Source organism: Epinephelus lanceolatus, chromosome 17 (genome assembly GCF_041903045.1).
Source record: "Epinephelus lanceolatus isolate andai-2023 chromosome 17, ASM4190304v1, whole genome shotgun sequence".
In the NCBI taxonomy this organism is placed as follows: domain Eukaryota; kingdom Metazoa; phylum Chordata; class Actinopteri; order Perciformes; family Serranidae; genus Epinephelus; species Epinephelus lanceolatus.
The window spans coordinates 18606182-18618366 of NC_135750.1; the positions used below are offsets into that span (position 1 = coordinate 18606182).

At 40.8% G+C, this 12185-nt stretch overlaps 1 protein-coding gene and 1 long non-coding RNA gene across 4 annotated transcripts in view; one reads left to right on the top strand and one right to left on the bottom strand.

The window, feature by feature from the left end:
- Nucleotides 1-3479, bottom strand: part of LOC144458452 (uncharacterized) — a 206682-nt gene extending 203203 nt beyond the window's left edge. The window contains exon 1 of the long non-coding RNA XR_013487945.1: nt 3093-3479. This is a non-coding gene — a long non-coding RNA (uncharacterized LOC144458452). The remainder of the gene's footprint in view (nt 1-3092) is intronic.
- LOC117247991 (cGMP-dependent protein kinase 1) overlaps nt 1-11932 on the top strand; it is a 154190-nt gene extending 142258 nt beyond the window's left edge. For all 3 annotated transcript variants that reach the window (XM_033612694.2, XM_033612693.2, XM_033612695.2), the window contains 9 exons: nt 1387-1483; nt 1595-1734; nt 5578-5667; nt 6231-6372; nt 6860-7023; nt 7244-7366; nt 7471-7533; nt 7648-7714; nt 9354-11932. In XM_033612694.2, the coding sequence (XP_033468585.1) occupies nt 1387-1483; nt 1595-1734; nt 5578-5667; nt 6231-6372; nt 6860-7023; nt 7244-7366; nt 7471-7533; nt 7648-7714; nt 9354-9452 (985 nt within the window). In that variant the 3' untranslated portion in view covers nt 9453-11932. The remainder of the gene's footprint in view (nt 1-1386; nt 1484-1594; nt 1735-5577; nt 5668-6230; nt 6373-6859; nt 7024-7243; nt 7367-7470; nt 7534-7647; nt 7715-9353) is intronic.
- Nucleotides 11933-12185: the final 253 nt, after the last annotated feature.

Consider the following 12185-nt stretch of genomic DNA (forward strand, 5'->3'; position numbering starts at 1 on the left):
TCGTTCACCAGCTTCAAGTATTTGCACCTTACCTTGATACTTCTAATGGAGCAACACTGCCATCTGCTGGCTGAATCATACTGTTACTCTTTTTTAAACCTGGATAAAATGAAATGATCTCTTTCTTGTCCTCCTTCATTATGTGTACTCATAAGTCCATGCATGCGCACGTGTCAGGCGCCATGACCTTATTAGTAATCCCGTCCCACACACAGGAATGCGTGTACTCTCCATAACATCTCTCCATCCTTTTGTTAAGCAGAGAGCATTTTGGGATTTGGAGTGTTCGATGAAAGGATCACCTGGGAATCTTACATGCTAGTAGTAGTGCCTATTTATACACAAACAAACAGTGGCTGTCATAGTTATCTAATGTGTTTCTGAGAAACGCTGGGGCTCAGTAACCTGCCAACACGTGCCCCCACTGTGCCCACTGATATGCAGCTTAGGGAAAAGGTTTTATTGTTCTGGCTTACAATGATGTATCTGGTGGATCTGATGGAGTAAAATCCTCTTTCCACATCTTAAATGGCCACACAAGCTGAGAGGGAAGTAAATCTCATTTGCCATTTTATTCATCACATTCAAACCCAGAGGAGAACTCATAAAATGAATTATTGTTTAACTTCTCTGTAAATAAAGTTAATCCCTGCTGCACCACAAAGGAAGACTGCTTACTTCTCTAAACAAGTCTTCCATGTAGGGGCATTTTTTTTTTTTATAAATGTCTGTTGGTCTGTTGGCACACAGCCAAACTGTTTTTGTAAGAGAAAAGGCCTGATGTTGAGGTGATAGCCCGTTCTGAGTGACCCAGAAAAGGCTGTCCAGGCTCAGATCTGTCCTAAGCCCACTGATCCAGAGAGTGAGCTGATGAAACTCTGTCTGGATCAAACAATAACCAGAGAAGACATGGGGCATCTGGGGATAAGGGGTGGACACGTGGAAACAGTCTCCACTGCCAGCATGTTCAGGACTGCAATGGCATGTTGGCGTGTCAGGTGGCAGAGCCAAGGCATGTCTTCAGAGCCAGCTGAGTCGTGAGCTCGTGACGAATGTCCCGTCTTTTGTTTCCTTTCAACAATGGGGACAGGCTGGGGGACAGACGGAACGTGTTCAAAGAGAGGTCAAAGCGATGTACCAGAGGACTACACTGCAACACATCCTGTTCACGTGTTCATATTTATACCCTCCACATCCTCAATAACATCCTTGATAGATTACTACGAGTTAAATCCTCTAAGATTTGCAAACAAATGAGCTCAAGGAGAGACGGATATTTTGTCTCAGGTTGTTGAGAGTGGATTATCTCGTCTTTCATCCTTCATCTCATCTTTAATCCTGTTCCCATTCTGTCTTTTTTTCCCCCCCTTGTTCCCGGCACGGCAGGTATGAAGCGGAGAATGCGTTCTTCTTCAATCTCAACCTAGCTGACTTCAACATCATCGACACTCTGGGGGTTGGTGGCTTCGGTCGTGTCGAGCTGGTAGGGGGGCGCTGCACTGTGACAGTAACGTCTTTAACAATTGTCTAACGGGCTGTGAGGGTTAATGCGCTGGCTGACCTTTGTATTTCTTTTCTTTCCTTCTCACTGCAGGTTCAGCTCAAGAGCGATGAGAACAAAACCTTTGCCATGAAGATCTTGAAGAAGCGGCACATTGTTGACACAAGACAGCAGGAGCACATTCGTTCAGAGAAACTCATCATGCAGGAGGCCCACTCAGACTTCATCGTTAGGTACAACCCCTGAAGCGCTTCATTGAATATGGATAATCTACTGTACAGAGGTGGAAAAAGTGTTACAATACTGGACTCAAGTAAAAGTACTGTCATTTTAAAGAAACTTTACTCAGGTACAAGCAAAAGTAGTCGGTCAGCAGACCCTTTATATCCAAACCAACAGTAAGTTCCACTCTGCAGCCTGTACATCCAACTGATCATCATCAGTTACAATTAGAGGTCCAGTGTGAAAGATTTAGGGGAATTTGGCACAAAGGGAATATGTTTCGGAGTTTGCATGTTCTCCCCGTGTCAGCGTGGGTTTTCTCTGGGTACTCCAGCTTCCTCCAACAGTCCAAAGACATGCAGGTTAATTGGTGACTCCATATCGGCTGTAGGTGTGAATTTGAGTGTGAATTTGAGTGTGAATGGTTGTCTGTTTGTATGTGTCAGCCCTGTGATAGTCTGGTAACCTGTCCAGAGTGAACCCCGCCTCTCGCCAAATGTCAACTGGGATAGGCTCCAGCCCCCATCCGGACAATTCAGCTCCCAGTAAAAAAAAAAAGAAGAAAAAAAAAGAAAAAAGAAAAACTGAATGCGTGGATCAGAGGGAAAAGGTGAGCGCACATTAGCAGGATCCAGGCTGGCAGTTTGTCTGCCAAACAGCATCGGAGAAACACTGAGTGGGAACAGGAAACTGCTTTTGTCAGTGTTTTTACCAGTTTTAATCACCTGGTTCGATTGTGTTGGAGAGGATGAGACCTCTGCGGATAATTCAGCTCCTGGTAAAAAAAAAAAAAAAAAAACCCTGAACAATGTACAGTGAAGGCATTCTAACTGGGAGAAGGTTCAGCTGGTTGCAGTCTGCAATCTTCACCACTAGATGTCACTAAATCGCTCTAAATCTTTACACACTGGACCTTTAAGTGAAATTAAAAAGTAAGTCAGTCACAATACTCTTAATGGGGGGCATCTTTAGACTGCACGACACTGTACACAGGCTTGGGAACATCATCAGCAGATCACTTATGTCCAAACAGACAATAAATTCCATTTCTGTGGATGGCAGTTTGCAGCCTGTCCATAGTACAACTGGTAACCAATCACTAGAGGTAACCAAAAAAGAGACAAAAAAAAACAACATTAACTAAAAAGTCTACGGACACCAGCGGCGGGTGCAACGAGTAACATTAAGTTACACAAAACAAATAACCTGACACTCCTTATAAAGTCAACAGCAGAATAAAGCAATATAACTCCACAGCAATACACATTACAGCAGACATAATACACAATATTTATACACCACGCAGCAGGCAACGGTTGTTGACGTTTACATCTGGATAGTGAGGTAAACAGTTTGTGTTTGTACTCACCTGACGTCGTGAACGTCACTCTGTGAGCCTCGTGCACTGCGAAGTTCTCCTCAAAGTTTTCCAGCCTGTTGAGCTGAATGGTCAAAAACAGTAGAAAGTCCTGTCACGAATTACTGAAGGTAAATCCCGTTATAGCGTCATAGCGTGTTAGCCTGAATCAACTCCACACCTGCGTCACGCCAACAGCGCAGGTGTGGTGTGGGTCACTTCGCGTGCTCGCCAGGTGGATGGTTATGTGAGTAACTGATTACGGTAGATTCAACTTTTTAAAACTACGCCTAGGTGTAATAAAGCTAACCATGACCACTGCGGCTAGCAGCCGTCGTTCCGCATCCTGTCCCATGCTCTGACACTCGGCAGGTGAGCGTAGGCTACACCTTTCCAACAGGTAACTCCTCCGTACTGTCAGCTGACTGCAGACTGTCACCTGTGTGGAGCTCTGCCCTCCTGCGGCTGCAAACACACCTGCAGCTGCTGATTGATCTTTCTTTGGTTAATTTCTTACACAGTTTAGGACTAACTCAGGTGACTTTTGTTATTAGGCGACTTGAAGTGTAGCAAAGTGTACACGTGTTAAAAGTGGGCCTATATAAGTAAATACTCAAATAGTACAGAAAGGCTACACAAAGAAACGACAGGGAGAGCAGTGTTGTGCAAGTCCAGGGACGCTGCTGGACATCTGGGTGCACAGTTGGTCCCCTTCCCCTCCATGGGGGAAAAAAGTAAAAAATTAAAAAGCAAAAACAAAATCAAAACAAACAAAAAACAATCAATCATATGATACAATATGATATCAATACCATTATTGTTCAAATAAATAATAACAAAAACACAACTGTCCCATTAGTCACACAAAACACAACTTTAAGATTCTGCAGAGACAGTACATTCTTCTAGAACTAGGCTATAGAACCGGCAGGAGGCTCTACAGAGGCAAACATCTGTAGTAATGAGGTCATTAGACTGCATGACAGCTTCTGAGTGAGTTCTGCATGGATGCTGATGACAGAAAGACCACCAGCTGTTCTTGTCCCATTGTTGAACGCAAACATGTTTTAATAAACTTAAGTTTAGAATTTAAGAAACAACTTCATATAGCTGAGGAAACTGACTGTATATTCACAGACACCATGCAATTCAACAATGCTCAACATACATACCTCTATTATTTTAGTTTGTCTGTGGCACACTGTGGCACCAGACAAGTGTGAAATTTTATGAATGATTGCACCCATCATGATTAAAAGCAAGTAGCAGAACAATAAAAACACAGCAGATATGTTTTAATAGGCCTATTTGTTGTAGCCTGGACAGGCCTTCAAATCGAGCAACACAAATCAGTTTTTAATATTCTTGGCAGGGTAAAATGAAACAACAGCTGTTTCTCAGAAATTTGTTAGTAATTTCACATTTTTAATTTCACAATAAAACTAATGAAACAAAAGCGAAACAAGTTATTTACAAAACCATAAACACACTGAGGATTATTCTTTAACCCTGGCAATATTTGAAATCCTGCACTTAGACTACAGTTCACCACATATTTTTGCCCTTGATGTGCAGGAGGTAAAAATAATATCCATATTTCCAGGAAAGCAAGCTCGAATCATCTGAACTGTCGGTCACTGTGTGCAGTGACATTCTCATGGTAGATCATAACCTTTGAAAAAAATCCATGGAATAGGCTGTGTTTGTCTGCTATGACAAACACACATGTAACAACAAGCTATTTAAAGTTTCAATAATTGTAACTGTGTCTAGGTACCACCAAAAGTAGTGGTATTACAGAAACCCAACAGTGATCGAGAGTAAATGTAAATCTATACTTCTACTCCTGCTACGATATACTCCATACATGTCACAAGGATCGGTATTGTATTACCTCAGAACCAAAAGCACGTGATTCTTTGTCGTTCTAATAAAGGTCTCTTCACCTGAAGGTCAAGTATATTGAAACAATTTACATTGTACCATCGATACAGAATGAATGTGAGTGTTTGTGTGTCTACCTGTGGTGTTCCTGAGATACTGAGTTATATAAGATGTTTCTCCTGCTATCTTCTATGTATGCTGGATAATGCTCCAACTTTGTTTGACCCTGAAAGAAAATAAGAAAGCACATGAGTCTACATGTCTATGTTTCACTCTGTATATAAAGGTCTAGTAGAATCAACAAAATAGCTCTATTTATGACCATTTACTGTGTTTAAAAGACGGTAACTATGGCATTTTGGTGTAAAAATGCTTCCTACATAATTGGGGGTTGTATTTGTATTAATTAAATAATTACACTCAAAAGCATGCATACAGGTTGGATTCTTAAATTTAGATTTTCTGTGCATACACTAAGGTCAGCAGGCATTCTGTGGGAGTATATTTCAGCTCGTCTTTTCACTTTGGAATATGAGTTAATTGCACTTCTCCAACCAGATATTCACTAAATAATTTTGGCTGTTTGAGATGATGTCCACCTTTGTGTTTCTAGACTCTATAGAACATTCAAGGACAGCAAGTACCTCTACATGTTGATGGAAGCGTGTTTAGGAGGAGAGCTGTGGACCATTCTTCGAGACCGGTAAGATCTATTTCACCAAATCAGACATGACTGAATTGTGTTAGCTTTGCTTTTGTTTCTGTTAATGCTAGTGATGCAAGGAGTTAGTTCCACACCATGTAGAACAGGGGTGTCAAACATACATCGTATGGGCCAGAACCAGCCCATCGAAGGGTCCAATCCGGCCTACTAGATGACTAGACTAAAAGGTGCCACGTTTCAGGAGCAAGTCAAACAATGCATTGCCTACTTCTTGTAAAATTCTGCTTTGGAGGCTTTTCCACCCTGACCAGGATACCGTTCTCTGATATAACAACAAGGCATCTCAGGCTGATAATCTGTTTTGTAAAAGGATCAACATCTACAGAAAGTATTTGTAATTCTATACACGCTAAAAGGAAAAATATTGGAGTTGATGGTATTTATAGGTCATTGTGCAATGGTTTTATCGGTCCAGCCCATCTGAGATCAAACTTGGCTGTATGTGGCCCTCGACCTAAAATGAGTTTGACACCCCTGATGTAGAGAGCCGCAGTTACATAGTCCTAGAACATTAAGTATCTCCTGTCCTGCTGTGTTTCCAGGGGTTCATTTGAGGACTCAACCACCAGGTTTTACACAGCATGTGTGGTGGAGGCCTTCGCCTACCTGCATTCCAAAGGAATCATCTACAGAGACCTCAAACCAGAGAACCTTATATTGGACCACAGGGGCTACGCCAAATTGGTACGAGATCAATAAGGGATTACCACCCCAGAAAAATAAACTCAGAATTGCATTTTCTGTGTCTTTTGTGAAAGCCGGAAACTCATCTCTCTGTGGTGCTACGCAGAAGGATCAAATGAAACTTGAACACTTGCCTCATGCTGGCAGTGAATGAAAGTATAATTATGGTTGTATAAAGAAAAGTAATTGAGGTTAAGTCAGGTTCTGTGTTTTTTGGGGTGACGCCATTCCCTCCTCTCTTGCCGGAGAAACCAGTTTGTTGCTTTTGGCAGAGCGGCAAGCAGCTCGACTCTTTCTATCAATCATGCCAAAGCATCGAGTGAAAACAGTAATGCTGAAATGATTACACAATTTTCAGCTTTGCCGTTATTATGCATGAGAATGTGCATGATGTGATAAAAATAACAGAGTATTTTATAGGCTATGACATGAATTCAAAATCCTGTTCAGCTTCATCTGACTGACAGGACAAAATTCTGTTTCTCAGGTCGACTTTGGCTTTGCCAAGAAGATCGGGTTTGGGAAGAAGACGTGGACCTTCTGTGGGACGCCGGAGTATGTAGCACCAGAGATCATTCTGAACAAGGGCCATGACATCTCAGCCGACTACTGGTCTCTAGGAATCCTCATGTTTGAGCTCTTAACTGGCAGGTACACACAAGCCTGGGCGTGTCCTTGAAACTAATATCTTAAGTGTTCTCTGTGATGGCATACATGGTATCATACACAACAACAAGAGATCTACAACCAATGAAAAACTATTTGGAAACTCAGATAGTGACAGTGGGGCGCACTAGCAAGCAGTTGATTGAATTCTGCCATACTAATGTGTTCTTCACTCAGGACTAATATCTTTGCCTCTGTTATGTAGCCCTCCATTCTCTGGCCCTGATCCTATGAAAACCTACAACATCATCCTGAGAGGCATCGACATGATCGAATTTCCAAAGAAAATTACCAAAAATGCTGCCAACCTAATTAAAAAGCTATGCAGGTGAGTGTCTGCGCTCCCAGCGATGGTTTAAACTCAGAGTAATTCATTTAAGTGGTCTGTGTGGTCGGAGTGCTGAGTCATCATATGTTTTTTTTTCACTGCAGGGATAATCCTTCTGAACGACTGGGAAACTTGAAAAATGGTGTCAAAGACATCCAAAAGCACAAGTGAGCACGTCTATAAATGGATATAATCCACTTATTTATTAATTTCTCTTCACAGCATGATGTGTGGTGAAACATGATGATGAAACTAAGAAGTGATGTTATTTTTTTCTTCAGATGGTTTGAGGGCTTTAACTGGGAGGGTTTGAAGAAGGGGACATTGACGCCTCCTATTATCCCTAACGTAAGTGCACACTGCTCAAACTTTCTTGCTGCTCTTTTTGTACAGGGTGTCTGCAGTTCCTTAAAACTCTTAAAGGTGCAGTGTGTAATATTTAGGGGGATTTATTGGCAGAAATGAAATATAATAAGTATGTTTTCGTCAGTGTATAATCACCTGGAAATAAGAATCATAGTGTTTTTGTTACTTTAGAATGAGTCGTTTATATCTACATATGGAGCAGGTCCTCGTCCGTGGAGATTGCTATGTTGCACCACCATGTTTCTACAGTAGCCCAGAACAGACAAACAAAACACTGGGTTTAGATAGAGCCACTCATGTTTCTGCATAGGCTACCATAGTTGGCAGACCCTCACTGACAAGAGCTTTGGAAAAACACTGATTTTTATTCAGTGTTTTTAACCAATTTAAATGACCAGGTCTGCTTGTTTTGGAGATACAAAGACCTCTGCCAATAACTTGGCTCACAGGAAAAAAAACCCCTGAATGTCTGGATCAGAAATATGGTGAGCACACATTAGCAGGTAGTGGGCGAGCAGCCTGTCTGCGATCTGCCAGACAGCTTCTGTTTTTTTTGACCTCACATTGTGTCAATCACGTTTGCCGGTGAGTCTGAAACTTTTGTCCGTCATTGCACACAGAATGTGTAGGACAGAGAGGGAGGACGGCTCCTCCCCTTCATGTGGCTGCAGTGCCAAATGAAGGACAGGGAGGGAGTGATGACAGCCAAATAACTCCAGTGGAGAGAGGCAAAAGAGGAAATGTGTCTTTTCATTGTGTCACCTATTGCAAATTTTCACAACGAATAGAACAATGAAATGCATCGGAATCCGTTTGCAAGGTTTCTGTGCGAAACATTTTTTTCCGAATGATGGATTAAAAAAAAACTCATCTGGAAAAACAGACTCGGTGTGCGAAGGCCTAAACAAGGTTTTAATCACCTGGTCCGTTTAATTTGGAGAGGAAGAGACCTTTTCAGATATTTCTGCTCTGGGTAAAAAACCTCCTGAACAAAGATCACTGAGTGAATTCTAATGAGGGGAAGTTTAAACTGCCTGCAATATGCAATTCCCACCACTAGATGCCACTAAAGCTCCTTCAATCTTACACACTGTTCCTTTAAAACTTCCTAAATTCAATTTCATAAATATTAGGTCTTAAAAGTCATTAAATAGTCCTAAATTTTAATTTGTGAGGTCTTCATTGCCACAAAGATTTTTATCTTCTTTCATTTATCCATCTTTCAATGTATTTTTTTGTCGAAATGAGTCGAACTCCTCTGAATGAAAGTCCACATTTCTGATGTTACAAGTCTTTAAATCTACCACTGAACCTCATACTTTTTACTTTAGACTTGAAATTACAAGTTACAAGTTACTTACAAGTACCTACCTCTGCATGGGACTTCATACATACTACTTGACTTTATACCTACCTGCAATACTTGGATAAGAAAAAGCTGAAATGTCCAAAAGTCAGTCTTAAATTTGGTTTAAAATTATATTGAAAAGGTTTTAAAAGGCTTTAAACTGAAGTTTCTGTTACCTGTAGACAACGTGTTGTAGTCAGTCTTGTACTCATGGTACATTTCTTGTGTGGTTGTTCAGTCTCTCTGTGAACGATTCTTCCATCTGTCCATCAGGTCACATCGGCAGTCGACACAAGTAACTTCGACAGCTTCCCAGAGGACAACGAGGACCCGCCTCCTGATGACAACTCCGGCTGGGACGTTGATTTTTGAAGTCCTCCTCTCCCCCTTAAAACCAAAAGAAACTCTTCTTTTGTTGGCTTGGAGGCCACCTTGAAGACATGGCTGTGTTGTAAAAAAAAATAACTGCTTAAGAAGAAAGAGAGGATATGGAAAACAAGATAAACGGATGGATGGCAAACTCTTTGGGTCACCGATATGCCTTTATTTCACTGTGGCTCTGGAACAAGCATTTATAATGGGACTGCTGTAGCACTTCTTCAGTGTCGTCTTACACTCGGCTCGAAAGGCAAAGGCAAAGAAAGTGCAGGGATACACATATACACACACACAACACAACAGAGGCTGATAATGGAGCCAGTTTTCCCATGTAACAGGGAAAGATGTTTAGCGGGTGGATGAATGTTCGATAGTCTGTCTAAGTTTCGGTTCTAGGATAAATAAGAGTGTAAAAAATGTGAACTGCTCAAAAAGAGAGGAGGCTGATGATTGATTTTTTTTTCTGTTTGTTTCTCCGCAATATTTGCTGAAATGTTTGGAGGACTTTGCTGGGAGGATGTAAGATGTTACTGCAGTTGCTCCCTGTTTTTTGACACGCAGCTACTGGCTGCAGACTGCGATACTTTCCAGAGATCTACACACTACAGTTTGCAAGCGAAACTGGTATCAAGTGCTCAAGACTAACCTGAATGTCACTGATTTTCTTCTTATTTAACATCCATATGGCATACAGCATGTATGGTACGCAGTATTTGAACTTACATCCTCACACGTGAACACAAAATCAAATACTTAGTACACTTTGTATGAGATTAACCTACCTTGAAAAGCACAAGCACTGTGCATTCAGTGGAAAGAGACGTGACTCTTAAAGTGCCCTGTTTAAAATTTAATGAATCACACACCGACACACATGAAATGTCAGCGAGTATTTCCATGAAGCAATGTGTCATTACGCACTTAAGACCATTAACTGAGAAAATCAGCAGTTACAGATAATTTTAAGCTTCAGAAGATGAAGTCACACTCTTTTTTTGTTCTTAAATAAGCTTTTAATCACGCATATGAATGCTTCTCTACCTGAATATTTCTTCATTTTGTTTTTTTAAAATCACCCAAATGCCTCGTCCTCTGTTCGCCCCTGTATAGTTCTGATATGACTGTGAACTTGGTTTCAATGTCTTTGGTGCTGTTATTGATAAATTATGTTAAGCGGTGGTGAGATGACAGTACTGGTTATTGTTTTTGTAAGGTGATTTTTTTTTGTGCTTGATTTCTTTGTACCGTACTTGACTTCCTTCTTTAGAAAATTGGAGACTTGTGTCACTTTGTAAACTTGAGTGAAGAATTTGATATCACTTGACGCCATGTTGAATTGTGCTGATTGTGGTATTGTCGAGGTTTTTTTTTCCATCCATACGAATTAACCATCCTCCTCTTCTTCTTCACATTCACAATATCTTAAGAAAATCTGAACTTCATCTTTAATGGATATTTTCTAAATGTCTGGCAAAAGAGAAAAGCTCACAACTTTGACCACTACCGCCATGATCTCTCACCCAGCTCATCACCTCTCACGTCCGAAAATCAGATCATAAAATCAGAAGAAGTGTAAGTGCCTTAAATCAATGGCATACAAAATTATCATCACAAGTCCTTTTCGATGCTGCATGAACACATATACACCTCAAAAAAAAAAAAAGTATGTCCTCTTAGATGGCTGCTTCTCATCCTTTGTTATATCTAATAAACACATTAATCACCACCGAGAGAGAACTTCTAGTCATTTGATGGCTGACAAAACTGCATATGAAACACATTTCCTGGTTACCCCCCCTTTTTGATTTATCTCACAGGAACATTTATGAACACTGAAATTGATAAAAATCTATCATACCCAACATGGCTGCAATGACATGCTTCTCTCTACATATCTAAAACGCTTTTATGAAGTCAACCACAACTGGCCTGATAAGGTGAACGATAAATCACAGCTCAGAGGGATCATCCATCACCTGTGTCCGTCGAGAAATCTGAGCATGTAGAGACAGCAGGAATGATTTGCAGTTTTGATCATTTCACAGATTGGGAAACAATATTCCATTGATCATATTGACAGTCTTTGACGGTATGATAGCATTAATCATAACGTATCATCATCATCCACATTTTATAATAGCTCAACTCATATTTCATCCCAGGAAGCCAAACAGACCAACATTTAAATGATATCAATCACTGAATGATGTTGATGGAGAGCTAAGAACGAGATGAAATCTTAGCTCTGCGGGCATACCATAAGTATTTTGCTGTATTAAGGGCAGGTTATGTTTATCACAAAGCCTTATGTATGCCATCACTTTACAAACCACTGGTTTTGAGTCTTATATTGACCGCCTTCTGCAATGTTACCTGATATTTGCCTTGTGTTCTGTTGTTTATTCTGCTGTAAATTAATTTTGCAGAGTGCCACCTGTAAGATTTTTAAAATTATAGAGTAAAAACAATACTTTTGAGTGGTGTTTGTCTCTTAGTTATTTTAAATAACCTGGAGTGAGTGGTTGGGAACGTGTGGCGATGTTACAGTTTCCTGTTGTAGCCACAAGAGGGAGCTGCAGGTAAGAGGGACCTCTGTGAGAACCAGCTGCCTCAGCCTGATGTGTGAACTGGCTAAGGTTGCCTGAGATTTAATAATCGGTCCTGGAGTTAATGTCATCCACTTACTGGTAAGTGCGGATGATTCAGCTTCTCTGGTCTCAGTGTTAT